This window comes from Lissotriton helveticus, chromosome 4_1 (genome assembly GCF_964261635.1).
Source record: "Lissotriton helveticus chromosome 4_1, aLisHel1.1, whole genome shotgun sequence".
Taxonomy (NCBI): domain Eukaryota; kingdom Metazoa; phylum Chordata; class Amphibia; order Caudata; family Salamandridae; genus Lissotriton; species Lissotriton helveticus.
The window spans coordinates 364,080,133-364,107,634 of NC_136063.1; the positions used below are offsets into that span (position 1 = coordinate 364,080,133).

General features: G+C 42.2%; 1 protein-coding gene across 1 annotated transcript in view; it reads right to left on the reverse strand.

Annotated features, from left to right (window-relative positions):
• Positions 1–27,502, reverse strand: part of LOC144828000 (fibrocystin-L-like) — a 1,506,874-nt gene that overhangs the window by 435,609 nt on the left and 1,043,763 nt on the right. Inside the window, exons 53-54 of the mRNA XM_078686147.1 lie at positions 24,738–24,926; positions 19,597–19,748 (exon numbers count right to left, since the gene is read on the reverse strand). Of these exons, the coding sequence (XP_078542273.1) occupies positions 19,597–19,748; positions 24,738–24,926 (341 nt within the window). The remainder of the gene's footprint in view (positions 1–19,596; positions 19,749–24,737; positions 24,927–27,502) is intronic.

Genomic DNA, 27,502 nt, shown 5'->3' on the forward strand with positions numbered 1-27,502 from the left:
TCCCTTGAGCTTTGGGCCGACGGGCTCTTGGACGACGCACCTGCGTGCCGGTTCTGGCATCGAGGCCTTTGACTGTTGTGTGGCGGCCTTCTCTTCCACCCCTAACGATCTTTCTCTACTGATGAGGGAAGTTATCCCGAAACCCGAGACATGTCTCGGGCGATATCCTAAAACCCGGGACATGTATCGGGTCTAGAGATTCATCAGTCCAACAAGTACCGACTTGCACCCACCTGGGTGATCCACTAAAGAACTACAAGTACCAGAGTCCCGAGGGGCGATCCGGAGGAGGGGCTAGTGGTGTGCGCTCCATTGATGACTAAACACAATATGGCTCCCTTGAGCTTTGGGCCGACGGGCTCTTGGACGACGCACCTGCGTGCCGGTTCTGGCATCGAGGCCTTTGACTGTTGTGTGGCGGCCTTCTCTTCCACCCCTAACGATCTTTCTCTACTGATGAGGGAAGTTATCCCGAAACCCGAGACATGTCTCGGGCGATATCCTAAAACCCGGGACATGTATCGGGTCTAGAGATTCATCAGTCCAACAAGTACCGACTTGCACCCACCTGGGTGATCCACTAAAGAACTACAAGTACCAGAGTCCCGAGGGGCGATCCGGAGGAGGGGCTAGTGGTGTGCGCTCCATTGATGACTAAAAACTAGAATTCCCTCCCACCCTGCTATTCCATCATTCATTGCGGGACTACGCGATACACCCCAGACTTGGAGACGTGTTCGCGGTCTGGAGAGGGACAGAGTTTGGTTAAGGTAACCAGCGTGCGTTGTTTTAAATACTTCATGCACTATTGAAATGGCTTATAAAGAATCTAAACGGATGCCCTTCGTTTCCTTCACAGCGTATGGCAAATTACTAAACTGACTTTAGCAGAGACGGACTGCTCCGCTTTGTGATTGAGGTGAGCCCCGCCTCTTTAAGTTTGTCTTTCATGCTGCAGTAGATTCAGCTACATGGTTTAATAGTTGGATATCTTCGACAGGTGACCCTGACACCGGCAATACTACTCCAGGGAATATACAGTGAAGTGCAGCAACTGGTAAGAGGACTAGAACGAGCCCTTCAGACACGTGTGGAAATTGCCTGATTTTGACATTAATTTTTTAAAGTGTGCTTTTTTTGTCCTGTGTTTGTCATTCCAGAATACTAATATCCTCAGATTTGTGAAGTCGCCGATTGGTTCAATTAAGGAAATAAGGTAGGCGGATTGCACCATTGGGTGTTTTGTTTCTGTGGAACTGCGGTTGAAGGTCCTGTCAATTTGAACGTTTGTTTTTTTTTTTTTTTTTTTAGAATGTTATGGTCCTGATGAGAACCCCACAAACAGTTGGGTTTGAAACGCGTCGACCTTGTGTGTCCTGTGTCAAACAAATCATGTAATATGATTGTTCTTGATTTAATGATCTAGGTGTTAGATGTAGGAAATAGGGATTAGTTTGAAGCATCTCTACATCGCTTTAAGAGTACATATGATTTGCTGTGTCGTTTGACGTTGGGATTAAGATTATTGACCACCAGTTCAAGGGCCATTGAAAAGTTTTTGACCCTCTCTGATGTGTTGTTTGGATAGTGTGAGTGTGTGGTATTAGTGTCTAGCCAAATTTGTATGAGGTATGTATGATGGTGTGCATTGATTGTCTGCTGGTGTCATGTATGATGTAATGCAGTTCTTTGAATATAGCTTTTCCCTCTGTATTGTATTCATCATTGATGTACATAAAGCATTATTGTTAAAGTGATTTTCTAAACTAGTTGACAAATAAACCAACTGATGGTATAGTAAAGACGTGGACTTATATGTTCTATTTGTAGGGTCTGTCTAATAGATAGTTTTTTGATTTTTTGCTCAGTATTGGCAATTGTTAAGTTTGTTAGTTATATGGACTCAGCCTTACTGAGTAGAGTCAAGGCCCTGTGGTGTTTCTTGATCACATATGCCACCTGGCATAGTCCACCAACAGGATGCAGGAGGCCATTAGGCTCAGTAGCCTCCGGGTCAGTCTGACCGAAACCCGGGATAGATGCTGAAAGATCAGAATCATAGCCCGAATATCCTGGACTCCCTGCTCGAAAGGATAAGCCAGAAACTGCGATGTGTCCAGAACCGCTCTGATGAAAAGGAGCTTCTGAGAGCAAATCAGTTCTGACTTCCGCACATTGATGGTGAACCCCAGTGAATGCAGGAGTTCGGCTGTAGCCTGAAGGTTGGAGATGACAGCCTGGGGCACGTCCACCTTCAACAGCCAGTTATCAAGATAGGGGAAGACAGGAACCCCTGATATGCGCAGATGAGCTGCGACCACCACCATCACCTTCGTAAACACTTGAGGGGGGCTGGTAAGACCGAAGGAGAACAAGGTAAACTGAAAGTGCTTGTGGCCTACCGGGAACCCTAGGCAAAGCCATTTGGCTGGCAGGACGGGGATGAGAAAATAAGCGTCCTGCACGTCCAATGCTACTCTCCAGGATCCAGGGTGGAGGGCAGACAGGACCTGAGCCAATGTCAACATTTTGAACTTCTCCTTCTGGAGGAAGCGGTTGACATTCCTGGGATCCAAGATAGGGTGTAGGCCCTTGTCCTCTTGGGCACCAGAAAGTGGTGGGAATAACAACCATAACCTACGTCTGGGGCAGGAACTCATTTGATGGCTACTTTGGCCAAGAGAGCCGTAACTTCCTGTTGGAGAAAGGGCCATGCGATGGAATGGAGGTGGCATGGTTAGAGGGGTAGTCTCAAAGATGAGGGAGTAGCCCCTTCTAACTAACTGCAAAACCCACCTGTCCCACGTGATGTTGAGCCAGTGGGAAAGGTGATGGTGAATCCTGCCGCCCGATAGTGAATGGTGGCCCTCTAAGGTCAGACTAGGAAGGCTTGGAGGCTACTGAAGAGGGGGCACTGCTGAACTGGCCCTCCCACTGGCCCCCAAGCCCACGACGGTGGGTCCCACATCCCCAGCCGCGCAGAGGCTCGACAGCTTGCAGAGACCTGTGGCTCTGGATGGAATGCGGCGGGGCACCCCTTTCATAGCCACGAAATGGGTGAAAAGCAGACTGCGCAGGCGAGAGGTACAATCAAGGCCAAAGTCCACACAGGATGGGAGTAAGTGCCTAAGAGACATGCAGTGTTCACCGACTGCAGTCCTAAGCGGGGGGAAGAAAACATTTTCTTCCTAAGATGGTCCAGCTTCTTGGATTCCCTATCAGGTGGTGGGGTAGGTAATGCGCCCTTGGAAGTCGAGGCTTGGACCACCAAGCTCTCGGGGTGGGGTGTTGGTAGAGGAAAATGTGGTTGCCTGTGGCCAGGCAGTGGCATTGGGCAATCATCCTATCCACAGGAGCCCCTGTGTTGGGCTTGGACCAAGTGCCCAAAACGATGTCCATGAGGGCCTCAGTGAACGGCCGCAGGAGGGGCTCTAAAGGGGCTCGGTCAGGAGGTTAGTCCTGAATGTCACCATAGGAAGCTAAAGGTTTAAGGCCTCAGCTGCCCTATGCAACACCACTGCATATGATGCACCCTCGTCCATAGCCTTGGTAAGGGGAGATAGCATTCCAAGGTCTGGGGAGGTGTCCAGACCACTGGTCTCATACAACTCCTCTATCCAGTCTGGTTCTTCTAACTGGTCTGCCAGAGGGTCCACTGACCCCTCCTAGTCCTCCTCACCCTCCTCTGGTAGCCACGCAAGGTGATAGGAAACACCAGGGGAGAACAGGGGTACAAAAGTACCGGTCAGTGCCGGTCCCGATGTCGATCGTAGCCGGTCGGGCTTGGGGGACACAACCGGTGTCGGAGGATGCGAAGGTGTCACCAATGTATTCAGTGCCGGAGGAGGTATCGTAAGGTCTACCGGCGCTGATTCAGGCCGCGGAGCCGAGCTGCCCAAAGATGGAATGGAGGGCTTCATAAAAGCTATGAAGTTGGGCAGGGGGTCCCTTCAGCTCCCGGAAAAAGAGGTAGGCTCGGAATCGACCCAATTGCACCGCATGGGGAGCCGGGATACTACCGTCTGCAATGCGCATCACGTGGGCCGACCGACGGGGAGAAAGTGGAGATTGACGATGCTGCTTCGCCTTCATATTGTGCTCCGACTAACCCGGAGACAAAGACTTCGACGAGGAGTGGTGGTGATGGTTCTGTGACCTGTCCTGTAAGCTCCCTCCCGACCGGAACCTCGAACAGCGCGGAGCCGACTGCCGGGTATCCAGAAGCTTTCAGAACCACTCAGTAAAGACTTCGGGCCATGGCCCGGCAGTCGGAGCACGACTTCAGGTCGTGGTCGCGCTCCAGACACTATAGGCACACGAGATGGAGGTCCGTTACCGACATCAGCTTGTTTCAGGATGCACAAGGCTTGAAGCCGGTCTGACAAGATGACATCCCTGTGCACCAGGAGTCGTGAGGACTCGAAAAGTAGTCGACAAAAATAGAGTCAAAAAGTGACTCGAGGTACCGCTCACCAGATCTGCGCTGGCTGGCACAGAAAAAGAAAGAACTGACACCAGCGCGCAAGGACGGTGTTTAAGTAGATACTGCAACGTCATTCCGGCGATCACGATGCCAATGATGAATGTGGATTTGACCGACATCACCTACCGACGCACAGGGGTACTGCTGAGGAAAGATTCTCCGGATCCAGTCTGACGCCTGAGGGTAATTCTAAGGTGAGGAAACCATAACTAATAGTCTCTTTCAGATACCCTCTTTATAGCAAAATTACTGTAAGCACCTGAAATTTGTAAAGAATAGTGGCCTGTATATTAAACTCCCTTCCCCCAATACTCTCTTACCAGAGTCTCCATGCCAACCCACTAGAAGCAGTAGGTCACTAGTTCACAGCACATTCTAGAAGGATCATACGTGTTACAAAATCAACTTTGGCAGGTGTGCTTTACTGTACACATTAAAAAGCATATACATGTCTAGGAAGATGGCTCTCTTTATAGTGCACTAAAGTGATTACCCAATAGGTATGCAGATGTAAAAGAAGATTATTCTAATGCTCTTTTGTGGTAGTGTGGGCGCTCACTTAGGCTTATCAGAGGTTAATGCGGCAGCAACTTTCTCTACATGCTGCGGCCAGCCAATCACAGTATTCCTGTTGGCGTACGCATTCACCCTTAATAGTGAAACCATCAAGAAATATCTGTAGAGATATTCTTTTAAAATTCTCAACAACTACTGAATGGATTTTCACCAAATACCAAAAAGCACAATCTACATAACAAAATCTACAGTTGTGCCAAATTTGTTGTCATTCCGTCCAGCGGTTCGGGCTGCAGGCGTGTCTAAATGTGCTATGGGAAATAAAATGGGAAAACACTCTTTTTTTGACACCAGTTTTTCTTGGCCCCCGCTTTAGGGATCACCCTGAAACTTTCTACGCACAACAAGACTCCCTATGAAACTTTTTGGAGAAACATATATAATATTATTATTAAGGACATCAGTAAAAGAGATTTCTCTATAAGATATATGTGGGGTGAGCTGAATATCGGCTGCAACGCTTCTATGTTTCTACATATGAAATTGTGAACTCTTACTAGCGCCTTACAGATGGTGTTAGGAAGCAAAACATGTGTTTTTAACAACTGTCACAGTGGTTTTGATTATAATGTATTTCACTGTACATATTATAAATTAGTTGTGCTGTTAGCAACATTTGCTTTAACAACAATGAGCTGAAATGTTTTTCTAACCATTACTTTATGCACACTCATGATGATGCAAACCAACTCTTCTATGTCTGTCATTCACAAACGGTTGCTGTGACAACCAACCTAATGAGTTTTCAGTCACTAGTATATACGCAGTAGAACTGTGTGATACCTAACGTAGTGAGCAAGGCGGTCCGCCGCCGAAATCTGTCTAGGTCGTCTGGAATAAACAACCTTTCTTTGGCAGAATTTCCCATGGAGTCTGCGCCTTCTGTATTTGAATTAGGACTGGTATATATATATATATATATATATATATATATATATATATATATATATATATATATATATATATATATATATATTCACTGAAAAAACCATAGGTTTCAGGAGTTATATAGTTAGGAATTCGTTTTTAAAAAACCTTTGAAATTCACTCAAAAAACTATAAGTTTTAGTGGTGTTATAGTTAGCTGGACATTTTACTCATACAAAACCAATGAAATTGCTCCTATATAGTTAGTTGTACTAACTATATTTTGCGCACCCGCAATCCACTGCTGATGATGTCACATATTAGATCATTCATGACATGGTCAGTGACATCACTGATGACATCTCAAATGACATCACTGATGACATCACTGATGACATCATCCAGTGAATGTGGTTTGCTTCGTTATTTAAATATGCATTATATATATAGCAATTTAAATTGAAGAATGAGTGGATATATATAAATAAATATTTGGATGGAAGATTTAGTAGCAGTGTAATTGACTGTTTACTTGACCAATTTATAATGTCTCACTAAATATAGTGGATAGTGACTAAACTGTGTGAATATCTGTATCACTTTGTCAGTCGTTGTGTAAACTGATTCTACAGTTGGTTACTGGCTATGTGAAAGTCTATATTAGTTATTGATTAGTTAACTGAGTATTTGTATGGGAGTGTGAAAGTGTGTGTGGTTCGGTGGGGGGTGTGTGACTGTCCAAAGATGTCTGAATAGTTGATTCAGTAGATATATGAAGTTAAAACTACATGTTCTAACAGTTTGGGTGAGGGAATCTCTTTATGGGTGTGGTGATGAGCAAATATATTTCTCAACGGTACAGGTCCAACAAACTAGAAAAATAAAAGGCAGTGTATGTGTAAGTTGTTGTATATAAATAAGTATACATAAGACACAATGATTGTGTGAGTGACTGTATGGATAACTGTATACTTGTAATAATGATTTTATAATTCACTAAGTATGACTTACTATCTAAATGAATAGAAGAAGTGGTGTTTGTATAAGTGTTTTGCTAAGTAAATATGTAAGTATGTTCCATTGTTTGCATAAGTGAGTAGGATGACTTCATAGGTGCATAGGATGCGTGCTGTTGTTTAATGTCGATATAGATGTATAAGTATTTTTGATAGTGTTCTATTGTTCATTGACAGCATGTATGAGTGAATCCATAGGTAAGTGATTAGATGTGTGTATACATCTATGAATCACTGAGTGCATTTTTAGATACTTGTATTGCTGTGACAATGGATTTAAATATGATACTCTGTATTTTACAAACAGTGATGAAAAATTGTAATAGTGTATGAAAAGGTGTATGTGATTGTCACGTGGATGATGTCATCAGTGATGTCATCAGTGATGTCATTTGAGATGTCATCAGTGATGTCACTGACCATGTCATGAATGATCTAATATGTGACATCATCAGCAGTGGATTGCGGGTGCGCGAAATATAGTTAGTACATCAAACTATATAGGAGCAATTTCATTGGTTTTGTATGAGTAAAATGTCCAGCTAACTATAACACCACTAAAACTTATAGTTTTTTTTGTGAATTTCAAAGGTTTTTTAAAAACTAATTCCTAACTATATTACTCCTGAAACCTATGGTTTTTTCAGTGAATTTCAAAGGTTTTTTAAAATGCTAATTCCTAACTATATAAGGCCTGAAACCTATGGTTTTTTCAGTGAATTTCAAAGGTTTTTTAAATGCTGATTCCTAACTATATAAGGCCTGAAACCTATGGTTTTTTCAGTGAATTTCAAAGGTTTTTTAAATACTAATTCCTAACTATATAAGGCCTGAAACCTATGGTTTTTTCAGTGAATTTCAAAGGTTTTTTAAATGCTAATTCCTAACTATATAAGGCCTGAAACCTATGGTTTTTTCAGTGTTTTTTTAAAAAAAATTGATTGGTTAACTGGCTTATTAAGTGTATCTTAGTGAAAACATATATAAGCGAGTAATGTTTAAATATTTAAATATATGCATGAGTGATGTAATATGTGACGTCATCAGCAGTGCATTGCAGGCGTGCAAGTTATAGTGAGTCCAACTAACTATAACGTGGGAATTTCAATGGTTTTATGCGAGTAAAATTTCCAGCTAACTATAACTGGTGTGAAACCTATGGTTTTTTCAGTGAATTTCAAAGGTTTTTTAAATGCTAATTCCTAACTATAACTGGTGTGTTACCTATGGTTTTTTCAGTGAATATATATGTATATAAAATTTCTATGCCAAAATGAAACCCCTCATTTTGTTCCTTTTCAAATTAAATGTATTAAGTGTTACCACTTTATTCCAATCAAGATGACTTCAGGTGTGCCATACTTTTGTCATAAGTAAGACTGTTAGCGTTCTAGTTGTTCTTTAGAACACTCTGGGACATTCTGTCATTGGACTATAGTTGGGATACATCTAGCTGATATTTGGGCTACATTTGTGCTCTTTTGTCTCTGGTGGCCATATTGGGAGACTGCATATCAGAATGTTTTTAATGAAATATAAGAGGATTTGAGAAGTCACTCAAAATGTGCCCTAATTTTTCTTTCTTCAGCACTAATCATAATTTCTATGGCAAAATGAACCCCCTCATTTTGTTCCTTTGCAAATTAAATGTTTTAGGTGTTAACACTTTATACCAATCAAGATGACTTCAGGTGTGCCATACTTTTGTCATAAGTAAGACTGTTAGCGCTCTAGTTGTTCTTTAGAACACTCTGGGACATTCTGTCATTGGGCTATAGTTGGGCTACATCTGGCTGATATTTGGGCTACATTTGTTTTTTTTGTCTCTGGTGGCCATCTTTGGGCTACATTGGGCTACATTGGGCTACATTTGGGCTCTAACATATATATAGCCCAATATAGCCCAATATATATTTTTTCAAAGTTAATTTTCGTAAAAACCACTGGAGCACATATCTTGAGACATAGCAAAGGCACATCGGGCTACCAGTCCCTACAATTTTGCCAAGTTTGGTGGAAAACCATTGAGCCGTTCGGGCTAAAAGTGAGTCCAACCGCCCTATGGAAATTAACATGGGGAAAACACGTTTTGGGACCCCCCTTTTATCTCGGCCCCCGCTTGACGAATCCCCCCCAAACTTTCAGGGAAGGAGCGGAGCGCCGCGAGGCAAAGTTCGGGAAAATTTCAGGAAGATTCCTCAACTGGCGCCAAAGTTATTCCCAATAGAATGTTGCGATTTCCCTATGGAAAACAATCCTAACTATATATACCTACTGGCTATCGCCAGTAGGTAATATATATACACACACACACACACACACGTACATACATATATATATATATATATATATATATATATATATATATATATATATAGATATATTCACTGAAAAAACCGTAGGTTTCAGGGGCGGTATAGTTAGTTGGACATTTCACTCGTACAAAACCATAGAAATACCCCTGTTATAGTTAGTTCAGCTAACTATAACTTGCGTGCCCCCAATGCACTGCTGATGACGTCACATATTACATCACTCATGACATGGTCAGTGACATCACTGATGACATCACTGATGACATCTCAAATGACATCACTGATGACATAATCCAGTGAATGTGTGCTTTTCGGAAAATTAAATATGTTTTATATATGTATATCTCAAGGTCGATGGAAGAATAAAGGGCTATAAAAGTGTCTAAATGGATGATTTTGTTTTTGTAAAATTGATTGTATAACTGAGTGATTAAGTGTATCTTAGTGAATACATGGGTTAGTGAGTAATGTTTAAATATGTAAATATCTGTATCAGCCTCTCACTTTGTGTATAAGTGGCTGCATGGGTTGGTGAGTAGCTACATGAGTTTCTATATGGGTTATTAGTTGGTTTTTTGAATATCAGTATGAGTGTCTGAGTGTCTGTATGGTTCGGTGGGGGTATTATTTAGTGCATAGATGCATGAATGAGTGACTCACTGTTTGTATGTGTTGAAGACAACATGTGTGCTGGACTGTATGGGTGGGTGAGTGTGTGTATGGGTGTGATAGTGAGTGAATGACTGTTTCAATACTGTCTTTATGAGTAACTACATATGTTTTAAAGTAGTATATGCGAGCATTGGTGTATATAAGTGAGTATATGTGAGAGTGAGAGATTGGAAGAGTTCCTGTATAAATAAGAATGTTTTTCTATAAGTGATTGTTTAAGAGAGTAAGTATGTGCACGTTTCTCTGGAAGTGTGGTTGTGTGTGTATAACTGTATATGCAAGTAAATGGATGTTTGATACTTTGTTTACATGTGTGATTATGTGTGTGAGTAACTATATGGAAGAGTGGCGGTGTGTAACAGGATGTATAGTTGTATGAGTACATATGATGAGTGAGTACATGTATGAGGACTGTAAAGGACTGCTAGGGAATGACTGTATGTGTGTGTAGATCTTTGAATTACTGAGAAGGTGTGTTGTAACTGGTATTGGTATTTTGAAAATGTTAGTTTGTATTTTTGAGTGTGTGTATCAAAGGTTATATTAGGGTGAGAGGAGGTCTGCCACTCGATCACAAGGATGATGTCATCAGTGATGTCATCAGTGATGTCATTTGAGATGTCATCAGTGATGTCATGAGTGATGTCACTGACCATGTCATGAGTGATGTAATATGTGACGTCATCAGCAGTGCATTGCAGGCGCGTGAGTTATAGTTAGCGCAACTAAGTATAATGGGAGAATTTCTATGGTTTTGTACGAGTGAAATGTCCAACTAACTAACTAGCAGAAAGAACCAACAGAGAAGCAGAAAGTCCTCCTGTGCCCACAACTTTTTCAGACGGGTACTGATAGTAACTGACTCTGACTAACCAGGCCTAGAGCCAGTGCTATGCTAAAGTACACTTAGTATACAGTGAAAACACCTACATATACTAGGGAACACTATGCGTTGGTACCCCTGTGATTAGCATGACCTCCTCTGTAAGACCCTAGTACATAATAGGCCAGGGGGATTAAAACTACCTCTTAAAACACACCATGGGGCCCGTTTGCACACTGGTGAAGGGAGGGTGGGCTGAGGTGACATGTGTGCAAACACGCCCTTTGGCCGATTTAAGTTGGGGGATAAAGTCCCCTTGAATCCTGAGGGTCCCTTGGGTCCAACTAGCCCACCAGGTATCTCCAGTAAGCGCCACAGAGCTGTGTTGCAGAGAGGTGTACAAAGGAGCACGCCTGGACCACCTCTCTGCAATGCAGCGCAGTGGCACTTACTGGAAGCAGCTGGTAGGCTAGTTGGCCTCCAGGAGCCTTCAGGATTGAAGGGGAATTAATACCCCACCTTAAAACGCACCACAGGGCGAGTTTGCACACGTCACCTCAGGCCCCGTCCCTTTCCTTCTCCACTGTGTAAAAACGTCCTGTGGCTGTTTACAATTGGGAGATTAAGCCCAATTGAATTCTAAGGGTCCCTGGGGTCCAACTAGCCCACTAGGTAACTCCAGTAAGCGCCACAGAGCTGCATTGAACAGAGGTGTAGAAAGGGGCGTGGCCTGGACCACCTCTGTGTAACGCAGGCCTGTGGCACTTACTGGAGGTACCTTGTGGCCTAGTTGGTCCGCAGGGGTCCTCAGGATTAAAGGAAACTTAATTCCACAACTTAAAACACGCCACAGGGTGTGTTTGCACACATGTCGCCTCCGGCCCTGCCCCCTCGCTTCACCACGATGCAAAGGCGCCTGTGGCACGTTTTAAGTTGGAAGAATAAGTCCCCTTGAATCCTGAGAGTCCCTGGGTCCAACTAGCCCACCATGTACCTCCAGTAAGCACCACAGAGCTGCGTTGCAGAGAGGTGGTCAGAGGCCATGCCCCATTTTACACCTCTTTGCAATCCAACTCTGTGGCACTTACTGGACATACCTGGTGGGTTAGTGGGCCCCCAGGGACCCTCAGGATTCAAGGAGACTTAATTCCCCAACTTAAAACACGCCACAGGGCGAGTTTCCACACTTGTGACATCAGGCTACGCCCCCTCCCTGCACCACTGTGCAAATGCACCCCCCGGTGTGTTGTAAATTGGGGGTTTAAGTCCTGAGTCCTTGAGTCCTGAGGGTCCCCGGGGGCCAACTAGCCCACCACTTACCACCAGTAAGCGCCACAGAGCTGCGTTGCAGAGTGGTGTAAACAAGGGCATGGACTGGGCCACCTCTCTGCAACGAAGCGCAGTGGCGCTTACTGGAGGTAAGTGGTGGGTTAGTCGGCCCTCAGGGACCCTCAGGATTGAAGAGGAATTAATTCCCCAACTTAAATGGCACCACAGGGTGTGTTTGCACTCATATCACCTCAGGCCATGCCCCCTCCCTTCACTACTGTGCAAACGCACCCCGTAGGAGTCCAGCGGGATCGTTGTATTTTTTGTAGGTTTATTTGTGGCCCCTAAGTTACCCTGTTCTATTGTATTACTTTAAAAAAAATCTGCAGGACAGAAGACTAAGTTTCTAAGTCCTATAGTGGCTGTCAGCAGCATTTTTCTGATGTTGCTGGCAGCCAATCAGAGCACTTGCTCCCACAGGAGTCTGACTTCCACAGGAGTGAGAAGGCCCAAGGGAAATAAAGCTCCCTTGGCCAATCAGAATGCTCTATTTTGAAATTGGTGCTCCTTGAGACTCTCATAGATCCAACCATCTGGATACATAATTATTTTCTAACCGCAATGTCTCAAAAAAGACTGACCAGATTTATATCAAATCACAAACAGCACAATCAGTGGATCAAAATCTAGCTTCCTGCCAAATCTGGTCCTATTCTGTTTAGCAGGTTTTTCTATAACCCATCTTAAGGAAATGTATGGAAAGTGCATGGGAATTTTACAATTTTGGATCTCCTTTTTTTCTCGGCCCCTGGTTGGCAGAACACCCTGGAAATTCCATGCAAAAAATTGTCAAAAAGTAGCACCTTTTTTACAGTTTCATTGAGATTTGTAAAACTGTAAAATAAGTATATATTTATATATATGGCTGCCGCTACATCGCGAAAAGAACACCAATAAATCTTGCAGCAATTGGGCCCTGTGGTCTGCGTTCTTTCTTTTGCAGAAGAAGCAAAGTGTGGGGAGAGTTTCCTGATTTATATATATATGTATACATACACACATACACACATAGATATCGTTATAGTTAGAACCATGTTTCCGTAGGAAAAGCATTTTTTGATTTGCTTATAACTTTGGCGTCGTTTGACAAATCTTTACGAAATTTTCCAAAAAGTTCCTCCTTGTAGGTCAGCTCCTATCCTGAAAGATGATTCGTGAAGGAGGGGCTGAGAAAAAAGGGGGGTCCCAAACCGTGTTTTCTCCATGCAAATTCCATAGGAAACTTTAGACAAGGCTACAGGGCAAACTGCTGAACGCAATTTCATCAAATTTGGAAAGGTCCTGAAAGCACGCTTTTGTTTAAATGGGGTAAGTCCATTCAGTAGTTTTAGAGAAATATCAAAATTTACAGATATCGGTATTTGAGAATTCTGGCATCTGATTGGCTGAGGTGTTACGAGCACGAGCGTGCGGCACATTGGCTGCAAATTGATGAAGCCAGGAAGTGTAGGCAGCCATTTTGTGACTGAGTTGAAAGGCATAGGGCAGAAAAAAAGAGAATAATTGTATAAGAGGGTATAGTAGGAACACTGTGATCTTAGTTTAAGCAGTCTGTATGGTGAAGAGGCAGGGAGTTTGAATATTGCAGAGACCATAGAAATTACTTCCGCAGAACAACGGTGCGCGGTATTGGGGCAAGGTTGTGTAGGTTTTGGAAATCCTGTCGGGAAAACAATGCATCATATTGCGGCAAGCAGTGTGTAGGGTGCACACACAGGTAGTATGAATGTGCAGTATTGCGGCAATGTTCAGTAGGCTGTGTAACGGTGCACACACAGGTAGTGTGAATGTGCGGTATTGCGGCAATGTTGAGTAGGCTGTGTAAATCATATTGGGAAAATTACAAAGTGCCATATTGCAGCTTTCCTTTAATATAATGCACAGTAATGTTTACTTATAATGCGGTGTTCACTTTTATCACAGACAGTGTCACTTTCTTAGACGCAATTTAATATTATGTGGGAGGGCGTGTTCAGTTCCTGTGCCTGGAACAATATTAACGTTTAATTGGCTGAGGTGTTCTAACAACGGGCTCAATGTTCATTGGCTGCGAACCATTGAAAGTAGAAGTGTTGCCATCCATTTCCTCCCCTTCCACGGAGTAGCAGGGACATCTGATTGGCCAACGTGTTCCAAGCAGGACCTTCCCAAGCTTAATGTTTATTGGCTGTAAACCATTGAAAGTAGAAGTGTTGCCAGCCATTCCCTCCCCCTCCACGGAGCATCAGGGACATCTGATTGGGTAACGTGTTACAAGCGGGACCTTCCCTAGCTTCATGTTCATTGGCTGTAAAGCATTGAAAGTAGAAGTGTTGGCAGCGATTCCCTCCCTATCTGCGCAACACCATGGACATTTTATTTAACGGATACCCGGCAAACCGAGTCATTTCCATTCTCATGACTAAATACATCTATTAATTGCCGTAATTCTAAATAGAAGACATAAAAAAAAATATCTTTCAAAGTAGAAGAAAAAAAAGTGCTAATATTTCTCATCACTATGGTTTTAAATTTTTAAAAAACAAGCATTTATAGAGCATACAGCTATACCTGGAAAGGTGTGCCAGCGCTCGGGGCGTCGGAAAGATTAAGCAAAGTGTTCCCACAGTGACATAGTGGTGGGCTAACGTGTCGCTGGAGCCGGGAATCGAACTGTGAACATCAGGTATGTTATGTTATGTTATGTTATTTATTTTCTTCTATAGCGCACGGCTACTCCGAAGAGCATCCCGGCGCTTTGGCGAAGAGAACTGGGTACAGAGTGACAACACAACAACTACAAACTGAAGAAAAACCAAAGAAACCCCTATGCAGAAAAAGCCAAGTTTTTAATTCCTTCCTAAAAGCGAGAAGGCTATTTGCCCTTCGTAAAGACAAGGGTAGCTCATTCCAGCCCTGCGAAGCCAGATACTGGAAAGCCCGGCCTCCAGTTCTGGAACGCTTGATGGCAGGCACAGCCACTTTAGCCAAAGAAGCAGATCGCAGAGCCCTGCTAGGCAGATAAAAAGAGAAGCGTTTCCCAATGTACTTAGGACCAATACCGTGAAGGGCTTTAAAAACCAAGGTTAGGCTTTTAAATAGGATTCTCTTAGAGATGGGCAGCCAATGCAAAGCTTTGAGTAACTCAGCGGCACTGGCCCGTCTCGGGAGCCCGAAGATGGCTCGAGCCGCAGAATTCTGCACCACTTGCAAGCGGGTCAAAAGATATTTGGGTAGACCCAGATAGAGGGCGTTCGCATAATCCAAACGCGACCCTATTAGAGCCTGCACGATGGTTTTTTTGTGGTGAAGTGACAGCAAAGGAAGACATTTCCTAAGCATCCTGAGAATGCCAAAGCATTTCCCTGAAAGCCCGATGATATGGGGCCTAAAGGATAGGTCACAGTCAATCAGAATTCCAAGGTTTTTCGCCTTAACAGAGGCATTGTCCGGGGGAAACATATCCTGTGACCACCAGGCCTTCCAGCTAGGATCGGGGGTACAGCCAAAAAAAAGCAGCTCCGATTTATCGGAGTTGCATTTAAGGCCATGACACCGGAACCACTCGAAGACGGCATCAAGATAGTCGCTAATCCGTATGCCATCGAAAACCCCTCCTTTGTCACATGTGAACAGAAGCTGGGTATCGTCAGCATAGGATATGATCTGGGTGCCAAAGGATTCCGCAACCACCGCCAGAGGGGCCATAAAGATGTTAAACAGCATGGGGCTAAGAATGGAGCCCTGGGGCACCCCAACCTCTAGCGGCGACATATCAGCAGAGTAAGGGGGCGCCCAGATCATTTGCCGGCGGCCGGTCAGAAAAGATTTAAACCAGCTCAACACCGTCCCCCGTAGGCCAATTTCCCAGAGTCTTAGAAGGAGGCCTTCATGGGGCACGGTGTCGAATGCCACCGACAAATCAAGCATGACCAACATGGCCTTACCTCCAGAATCTAAAACCTCCCTGATGGCGTCGGTGACCTCGAGAAGGGCAGTTTCCGTGCTAAAATTAGCACGGAAGCCAGATTGAGACATATGAAGAAGGTCGTTCTCCTCAATAAAATTGGAGATCGACCGATGTACATGATTCTCGGTTACTTTCGCCAGCACCGGGAGGAGAGAGATCGGCCTGTAGTTTGCATGAATGAGAGGGTCAAGGTTTGGCTTTTTGATCAACGGTATGATCAAAGCGCATTTCCAAGCCTGAGGGACCACACCAGTGGACAAAGAGAAATTAAGAAGTGGGTTCAGTAAGGTGTTAAGAACTGACGCCACTCTCCCCAGACACTTCGCCCGACAAGGGTCCAGCGGCGAGCCAGACTTCAGTCGGGACAGGAGGTCAGAAGAAGAAGTGAGGGACATAGGAGGGAATTCTCAAAGAAAAGGACCATTGCCATCCAGAAGAGGCAGGGACAACAAACAGCTAACGTCCAACAAGGGGCAGGTAGGAGGGAAGGAATCCTGAATGGATTTAATTTTATCAACAAAGAACTCGGCTAGTTGATTTATCCAAGCCTCTGAGTGCGTGTGAGAGGGAGAGTCTAGGGAAGGAGCAAGTATCATAGCTGCTGCGTCACACTTTTTCCACACTTATATGTTAATTACTGCTAATTACATTTCAAACATTGTTAAATTATAACTTATGACAGACTACTGTTACAGCTAGTTTTTCACTACAAAAAGTATGCACGTCTTTTTTAAAATTTACTTTAAAACAATATAGGTTTCAGAGACTTTGTAGTTAGAAATTAGCATTTATAAAAGCTCTGAAATTCACTGAAAAAAACATAGGTTTTACAGACGTTATAGTTAGAAATTAGCATTTAAAAAACCTTTGAAATTCACCCAAAAAAACATAGGTTTCAGGGGCGTTATAGTTAGCTGGACATTTCCCACATAGAAAAAAATGAAATTCCACCGTTATAGTTAGTTCAGCTAACTATAACTCGCACCCCCACAATGCACTGCTCATGACGTGACATACTACATCATTCATGGCCTGGTCAGTGACATCACTAATGACATCAATGATGACATCATCCAAATGACAATATGATACACCTCCTCACAGTCTAATATAACCTTTAATACACACACTGTAAAATACAGACTACCATTTTTGAAACCATCGAGACACCAATACCAGTTACTACATACGCACTCACTGATTCCTAGGTCTACACACGATCACTTATACATGGAGTCACTCATCAAGACAACACTATCATATGCACTCATATACATATTCACACACCACCACTCATCCATAGAGTTACTCACACACCTCGTCAGGCATGCAAAGAATCAATCACACTCCCATTTACTCACCTATAGAGTTATACACACACCACCTCACTAATTCAGACAGATACTAACGCATACTTACTCTCTAATATAATCACTAATACAAGTACACACTCATCCATACAGCCACTCTCACAACCACTCACTCTCACGTATAGTTATTTTATCTACACCATCACTCACTTATACTGCCTTTTACATATGTAGTTACTCACACACGTACCACTGAGACAACCATTGACTCACTGACACACCCATACACACACTCACCCACCCATACAGCTGTTTCCACATGCACTCTTGAACCCATGCACCCAGTGAATCAAGCACTCACACATCTATGCACAGACTCACACACCTCAAATGCACCCACACGCACACTCAGTCTCCCTTACAAATACTCAGGCAAACATTCAATAACCCATATACACACTAATGTACCTACTGACCAACCCATGTAGCAGCTTACACAACAACAGACAGACTGATACAGACATTCACACAGTTTAGTCACTAACCAATGCTTTCACAAAGACACGTTTAATCACTCACTTATACAATCAGTCACACACCTGCTAAATGCCCCATCCAGACACTTATACAACCACTCATTCTTCAATACAGTTTGTCATCAATATAAAAAATAAAAAAATCAGCTTTACAGTCACTGGATGATCCCATGAATGATGTAATATTTGACATCATGAGCAGTGCATTGCAAGGGCTCGAGTTATAGTTAGCTGAACTAACTATAACGGCGGAATTTCAATGGTTTTGTACATGTGAAATGTCCAGCTAACTATAACGCCCCTGAAACCACAGTGATTTTCAGATTTTTATCATTTAAAGGAAAGTATCATTACAAATCCTAGCTATAACGTCACTTAGTCTCAGTGATTTTCTAGGGTTGTTTGTAATATATAGTAATATTTTATTACCATACATAACGTCAACCACACGCTCTACATGGCTGAAGGCCATGGACGGCGTGGGATCATAGTCAGAGCCAGCACCAATACCATGCGTACAGCCAACCATAAGACGTGCTGTGGGGTTGGCCATAGGGCCTGGCCTCTAGTGGGCAACTACGACTGGGGCTACCCAAACCCAACCAAAACCTAAACCTTGCGCACGGCTGACTATGTGATGTTACAATATGAAGGGTGTCATTTTAAGTAAGGCAGACTTACTGACTTTGGCACTGGGTGAGACCAACAAAAAATAAAAAGTGGGACAATTAGCTTCATGAAGGTGTCATGATATCATCATGCACCCAAAAGGTGATGGGAGGATGCTTGCAAAGAGTCTAACCACTGACAACTGCTCAGGATAGCATTCTAACCCATTGTTCTTTTGCCCACCAGGCCACCTACGATTAGACCCAGCCGTATGCAAATTAATCATGACCCTGCTCTAATAGTAACTGTCCAGACTATGGGTGGGAGGCATAATGAGACTTTTCTCGGTTAGAAAGTATGGAGTGAAACTTGGTGTTTCCTGCCTCAATACGCCTGAGCAAACTGTTTTCTCATTCCCTTTATTTAAGGTGAGAACGTGGGTGAGACTGCTTTGATAGAAGATGACAAGCCTTAGAAAGTTAGACTAGTTTCAGCCTCACAACTGCCTTATCTTTGTAATTCTTTAGACCTTAATGTCTGCATTTAAAGATATAGAACTTAGACTTATATTTGTGCCATTTTACTGCAGTGGTAAAACATAAATGACATTACAAACAATTACTTCCAACATCTCTGCTGCCCTATACAAACTGTAACTGTTTCAATAAATAGCAAAAAAGAATCACAGTAACCAAGTATTAACTACATTAAAATACATGCAGAGATTTTCTTTCTAAATATTCATCATAAGTGCAAAGGTACAGCCGAGTCAAACATTGATACAGAGAGGACAATAAACACCTCTTGTAGAACTAGAGTAAGCAAACTACTACTATTTGAAATACTAAAGATTTGCTCATTTACCTTATTGAGTCTAGCAAAATGTAAGAATATCCTGAAGGGGATATGTAAATGTTTAAATAACAAGAACATATAAAAAGTACTATAAATAAACATGAAAATAAATACAGGTATGTCAGTCAAGAAGTACAGTGATGTATTTTCAGCACCTAATGTGAAATAAAGACACAATTTTAAATGTAATTTCAGTATTTTCCTAAAATGTTTAAAAATGTGGAATGGAAACTATAGAAATGTTTTAGTCGGTTACCTTAAATCCATAGAATGTGGCAGTATATGTTGTGCTTAAGACGAAGTCTGCATCATGAAAATACCAGTTGAAAGAATTTGTGTTTGGGAGCAAAGCCATCCAGCCAGGCTCATGAGTCAGGCGTTTCATCAGATAAGGAACAGTACTCACACCTATAAGACACAACACATGACAGGCACTTATACGTTGATAAGGACACAAGTATAGTAAGTCTCAGGTGGCCCCCTTATTTTGAGTGAGTTGGAAAAATGTTCAGACTCAGACCTCAGAACTATGGGTACTTTATTACAACTGGTATTTACCAGATGAGATAAAATCTACACCCTCAGATAATGTCAGCAGGAAAAATCTAACAGAACTTACCAGGGGAACAAATGCCTGGTAATTTAAAGGACATGCACATTTTAGTGGAGTGAGCACCAAAATACCTATGTAATGCACGATATTTGAAGTCAAAACATGTAGTAGGCATAACATTTGCACATCAGGCAGTATCTGATTTTATCAGCTGCAATATTAAATACCATGATTTTGTGTACATTTTAATGAGGGGCTAAATGTTCCAAAATAACTTAGGATATCTGTTTTCAGTGCAGACACCTTTTTCATACCACACAAATAAGACATGAGTGCTCTGGGAAAAAAGATAGCAAGCAGGAGGATGCTTGCTTGCCAATATTTTAGAACTAAAGTGAGTTGTGCTGGTAGTATTTGGCCTCTGTAAATGTGTGTAGTCAGCAGCTGGATTTTGTCAGCCTATGGTGGAGACATAGATTATTCTTAGGTTGCTAGGTGTGCCATGGAAGGTTATGTGTGAGGTCACCACATAGTATTTTCCAGGGGACGCACCCTTAATAAACTTTTCAGAGTTTATGCATGCCACTGGATTCCACAACACATCCACAGTTAGTACTGCATGGACCTAGGAGAGAAATACCTGAAGTGGAGGGAGCTACCTCTTTGTGTCAAAAGCCCACCCCTTTCTGATCTATTGATATGTTCAGCAGCCCTAAGAGAGCAATAGAGTGATGTTGATGCATCTGTGTTCATAATCATTGATTTACTGGCTGAACTTTGGATTTTGACTGCTCATGTTTATTAGAGGTCATTGTTAGAAATTGGGTTACTGGTTGTCGGAGTATGCACCCTGTACAAGCAGGAACCACACTCCTAGTCAGGGTAAGCCAGATACACACTTGGGGATTACCTGTGCTCATCCTCTGGTGGCATAGAGCAGTCGGGCAAATCTAAAGAGGCAATGTATAAAGTATTTGCGCAACACACGCAGTAGCTCAATATATATACCACCTGGAGACTCCAAACAGGTTTAAAAAAATTGAATATATTATGAACAAAACAAGATCAAAATGAAAACAATCCAATGTTTAGAAGTTAAGATATTGAATTAAAAAAAAATTAGTAAAGTGCTAAGAAGTAAATAGTGCTATTGGGGTTACTTTGAGTCACGCTAAACTAGGGCAAAGTCAAAGTTCGGGCTGACCACAAAGAAGCACGGCCCGGCTAAAGGATCCATGCAGGCCCTGGGTGAACAAAGTATCCCTACTAGTCTCATCAACGAAATGCACCAAGAGATGTGTCAATGCGGGTTCTGATGTAGAAGGAAAGCATCGAACTTCACCACGCAGGGATGGCTATTTCTCCATGGCAGACCCAATATACCCTTGTAGGCTTGGGCAATGAAATTTGATCAAGTAGAGAAATGTCTACAAGGGATTTCACTTAATTCAAAAATTGATTGCAATTCAAAAGTAACTACAGAGTCAGTGCTAAATCATCAGACTCCACGGTGTCCTATAGAACAACCAAATACAATATGTTGTATTAACAAAGCACAAAGAAAAGAAAAACAAAGCACACGGAAAATCCTAGTCAAAAGGAGAAATTTATCTGAGCAAACATAGAAAAGGGTACAGTACAATAAATGTCAGCAAAAATGTTATAAAAGAGATGTACAAATAGATTTGAACACACACACTTCATAACCAGACGTCAGCTCCTAAAGATGAAAAAAACCAATATTATCAAATAATCAATAAATATGGTTAAAATACAATGAGTTCTTGGAGTTGACGACAATGTCGACGTTTCGGTCTCATTGGCTTCAGTCCATTAGACCATCTTCAGGACACAAGATTTTGATGCCAGAGATATGACCTTCTATGGTGATCACAAGGAACAAAACTTATTGGCCTTGGATAAACGAACTGAGATGGTAGCGCAGTTGTGATGTTTCAATATTTCACAGGATAGTAGCTGCGGCGTTACCATGATGTGGCGTGCCGTCAGTCGAACTGACGGCACGCCACATCACGGTAACGCCGCAAGTGCCATCCGGATTTCAGCGTGTTTTTCTTATCAGCTACTATCCTGTGAAATATTGAAACACCACAACTGGGACTACATATAGACCAGTTACCGGAGGAACAATTACTAACGACACCATATATTTATTCTTTGCTCAGATTTATCGACCCCAATATCTGTACATCGCTGACAATCTCCGAATATATGCATCTCGAATATCAACTATTGGCAGCTTAAGAAATAACCAATAAAGACAGCTATCAGAATACAGCGAAGGAACACGCTACAGCTGTATTTTTGAGTTCTGTGCGACTTCAACGAAGGAAACTATATATCTACTTTACAGGTATATTGTTTACCTGTCATCCACATGAAGATACCAACTTTAGGTTTGTTCCTGTCTCTCTTTATTGTTAATTGTGGCTCCTGAAGAAGGCGGTCTCGCCGAAACGCGCGTCGAGTATTCTGTTCTTCATTGTGTTTGTGGACACCTCTTAATAATCGAGGGTGTCTTTTTATTTATTTTATAAAGGTGTCTTTTTATTTATTTTATAAAGGTGTATATTGTGTCATTGTATGTAACAATTGCATATAATTTTTTTACTGTATTGTCATATAATCTGAACTATTCTAGTTCTTTATATGATTTTTATTATGTATATTAAAAACATGTTTGTCCTTTACTAATGATTATATCTTTTTTTGTTTGCCTGTTCCTAGTCATAATTGGGTCTAATAACTTGTTGTCTACCATTAAGACTGCCTAGGAATTTTTTGCATACACTTTGTTTACCCTGCGCTAGGAGTCCTTAGTAATCACTACCCAGGGGGTCCTTGTTTTTCTCATATGGTTCCGATGCAATGCACTGAGTCTACTCCCACAGCCGGGTCGATGCATCAGTTCTGCTACTGGAAGAAGGTAGATGTGTAAAAATCTGGGTTGCAAGTATCTGGGCCACTTACAGTGAGCCAGGCACAGGAGCAGGGGTAGAATCTTTGATATCCTTGAGTCTCAAGTAACAGGAGGCAGGCCAACAATCCCTTGAAGATAACAAGGAACGAAGGCAGAGTCCAGCTCTGCTTCAGCAAAGTTAGAGAGTCACAATGCAACAAAAAGAAAAGCCGTCCTTCCAGATCAGCAGTCCAGTTGAGTCTTTTAAGCAGCATAGCAGCTCCTCTGGCAGATTATCAGTTACAAGTCCAGTAGTGTCTGATTTGATGGGGGTCAGAGACCCACCACTTATTCCCAAAAGTGAGTTTGATGTGGGTGGTGACTTCAAAGCAGTTCTCTGAAGTGCACAGGTCTCCCTTTCTTCCCAGCCCTGTCTATGGGGTAAATCAACCCTTTGTGTAGGGACAAAAAACTACCTATTCAAGTTAAGTGATAGCCCCTTCTTTCCATTCTGCCCAGGCAAGGCCATCAGAATGCAGATATATGTAGATGGATACTTAGACATACCTATCGTTCCTGTGTTTGTGGCTGTCTAGAGGGAATACACAAAGTGTAGCTGACGCACCCCAGGCGTGTAATGGAAACAGGAAGTCAAGCATACAGAGCAATAAGTACAGAGAAATGTCCACTTTCTAAAAGTGGCAATTCTAAAAAAGTAATGTTAAATCAAGCTTCACCAGTAAGGAGGATTTATCCTTACCATTCCAAAGACATTAAACATGAAAATGCTACTCCGCTCTGGTCAGGATTTACAGCTTGAAAGTTTACCAAGGAATTGCCAAAGCTAACCTAAAAGTGGTAGGCCTCACAGTATTAAAAAATGAACTTAGCTGTTTGTCGCTACCAGGACATGCAAAACATAACAGCACATGTCCTACATTTTACTTACGTATCACCCTGCCCTTAGAGCTACTTAGGGCCTACCTTAGGGGTTACCTGTATGTAATGAAAGGGGAGATTAAAGGCTTGGGAAGTATTTTTAAATGCCACATTGAAATGGCAGTAAACAGTACACAATGTCACCACAGTGGCAGACCTGAGACAGGATCGAAAGGCTACTTATGTGGGTGGCACAATCAGTGCTGCAGGCTCATTAGTAACATTTAAATTAAAGGCCCTTGGTATATCGTATAATACTTTACAAAGGACTTACAATTAATTTAAATATGTCAATCAGGTATACACCAATTACACATGTGTTTAGGGAAGAAGCCCATGCACTTTAGCACTGATTAGCAATTGTCAAGTACTCTGAGTCCTAAGGCTAACAAAAACATTCAGCAAAACGTGGAGGAAAAAGCAGAACAAATGGGGAAAACCATCCTAAAGATGCCAGGTCTAACAGTTATAATTGCGCACATTAAACCTGGTACTGATTTATGTATTTTTCACTGTTTTACCAAGTGCGACTCGTCACAGCCAGGTAGACATAAACTGATCTTGGGGTCCACAAACCCATATGTAAAACAGAGTTACACCCAGACTGGTCTCTGAAGAGATGAAGAAGATTTAAAAAATGGATATAGATTTTGGTGAACAGTTGTCTTTACCATCAAGGAAAGGTAGCCATTAATTCTCTAGAAATACTGAGGCATCCTTAGACGCATTCTATATGGACAGATTTGAAAGGAGCATGGTGATGCAGTACTTGTGTATTCAGGTACTTTGCACTAGTTGAATTGGGGGCCATGTACCTCGAAAGGATCTTTAGCTGGATGAGAGCAGTTCTAAACATTTTACATTTGTAAATTACATATTTTAGTGTATGTGGACAATGCTAGGTATGCTAGCATAGGAATTTCTGACTAGCTTTAGTTTTTTCATGGGTTGTGTTGATTTTATGAAAATAAACAAACTATAATACCATAAGCGTTGGAAAGAATTACATCCCGTCCAGTAAGCCAATATGGAGGATTGTTGAAAGCCACACGATGAAAAGTGACTGATGAATTGCAGATAGAACCATCAAAGCCAAAACTCCACTCTGCGCTTTGGTTACACTCTGAGGGATTCAGAAGAGGACTACTTGGAACTACTTTACCACCAGCAGCACCTGCAAAAAAAACCACATATGCCTTACATTAGAGAAACATTAGATGTCCGACTCCACATCAGTAGCACAGTTACTGCAATTGCCTCCCCACATACACATACGTAATGAACATCACAATGATTTAAACTAGACAAAACCTGTATTATGAGGGGTAGGGTGCACAATAAAACTGTCACTCATGCATGCAGTCATTTGTCAATACAGCCACTGGTATATCTACTCATACAGCCATACAGACACTCACACACCACCACTCACCCAAATAGTTACTCAAACACCTAGTCTGTCTCCCAAAGAATCAACCAATCTACCATTTACTCACCTAAACAGTTATACACACACCACCTCACTTATTCATACAGATAGTACCATATAAGTACTCTCTTCTACAATCACTGACATAAGCACACACTTATCCATGCAGACACTGTCACAATCACTCACTGTCACATTTAGTCACAAATATACTCCAATACTCATATATACTGCCTTTCAGATACGTAGTTACTTACACCTATAACCATTCACTCACCAACACAGCTATATGCACACTAGCTCACCCATAAAGCCCTTTACACATGCAATCATGAACCCATATACTCAGTAAATCACCCACTCACACATCAATGCAGGGAGTCACCCCCACCACACACCCAAACAGACACTCAGACACCCATACAGGTAATCAGACAACCAATCATTAGCCCATATACACTCATTTAGCTACTCATCAACCCATGCAGCCAGTGACGCATCAACTGATAGATTAATACAGACATTCACCCAGATGAGTAATTCACTCATGCATTCACTAAGATATGTTTATTCAATCACTTATGCAGTCTATCACACACCCACTAAATCATCCATTCAGATACTCATACACTCATCACTGATGTCATCAGTGATCTCACTGACAATGTCATGAGTGATGGAATATGTGACGTCATCAGCAGTGCATTGCGGGGGCTTATAGTTAGCTCTGAATTTCTCTGGTTTTGTACGAGTGAACTGTCAGCCTTACTATAACGTCCCTGAAACCTATGTATTTTTCAAAGAATTTCCAAGGTTTTTTAAATGCCAATCCCTAACTAAAACATCCCTAAAACCAGCGTTTTTTTCTGTGAATTTGAGTTTTTTTTAATGCTAAACCCTAACTATAAGATCCCTGAAACCTCTGTTTTTTTAGTGAATTTCTCGTTTTTTTTAAATGCTAATTGCTAACTATGCCTACATACATAGGACATGTTCAGAAAGAGGAAGAAAGGTGCAGAAAGAAGCAAGAGAAGTGCGTAAAAAGGAAGAAAGGTGCAGAAAGAAGCAAGAGTCAACTGAAGTCCAGGAAGAGGAAGAAATGTGCAGAAAGAAGTAAGAGATGTGCAGAAAGAACCAACAGAGGTAAAGAAAGAGGCCTACTTTGACTGTACCTTACAACAGACTCATACAAAGTACTCTAATCACTAATCCTTCTCGAAAGATGTGTTAAACCTCACCTTTCTCTTGAAGGTTCACTATTATTCGACTGCTCGGAATGTTAGACCTACCAAATATAAAACAGCAATCCTAAGCATATCACTGTTGTAAGTCTAACCACATTTTTAAGGTATGCATGCGTGTCTATGCTTTTACCTAGTGGCATGTTAAATGAAAATAAACATACAAACACTAGAAATACCTGTGTTTCAAACAGCATACTCTATAAATTTGTATAAAAAAGGTATATGCATTTCTTTCTGCTCACAATACAGAGCACATGGGTATTCAATAGTATATTAGATGGGCTTTTTAACACATATATACTTAAGATATGTCTGCCTGTGCAACTGAATGACAGAGCAGAACTGAGAAGAGTTGCCCACCTATAGGAGAAGTTACTCGCTTTTTAAGCTACCATCTTCAGATGTATAACACATGTAAGAATACATATACAAGTAGACATATACCTCAGTCATGAGAGCAAGCAGACCTTTAAGCTTGACAGCTTGCAATTCCCATTTGAGTACAGAAAGAGGCGAGAGAAGTTCAGAAAGAAGCAAAAGAGTTGCAGAAACAGGCAAAAGAGGTACAGAAAGAGGGAACAGGGGTGCAGACAGAGGTAAGAGAGATGCAGAAAGATTTAAGAGGGGTGCAGAAAGAGGCAAGAGGGGTACATAAATTTCCAAGAGACATGCAGAAAGAAGCAAGAGCAGTGTAGAAATAACCAGTAGAGGTTCAGAAGGAGGCAAGAGGGGTGTAGAAAGAGGTACGAGAAGTAAAGAAAGAAGCAAAAGAGGTGCAGCAAGAGGGGTACAGAAGGAGGCTAGGGAGGTACAGAAAGAGGCAAGAGGGGTGCAGACATTTGCAAGAGAGGTTCAGCAAGAAGCAAGAGAGGGTCAAAAAGAAGCAAGAGAGGTACAGAAAGAGGGAAGAATAGTGCAGAAAGAGGAAGAGGGTGCAGAAAGAGGGAAGAAGGGAGCAGAAAGAGGAAAGAGGGGTGCAGAGAGAGGCAACAGAATGCAGAAAGAAGCAACAGAGGTGCAAAAGACGCAAGAGGGGTGCAGAAGGAGGCAAGAGAAGTATAGAAAGAGGAAGGAGAG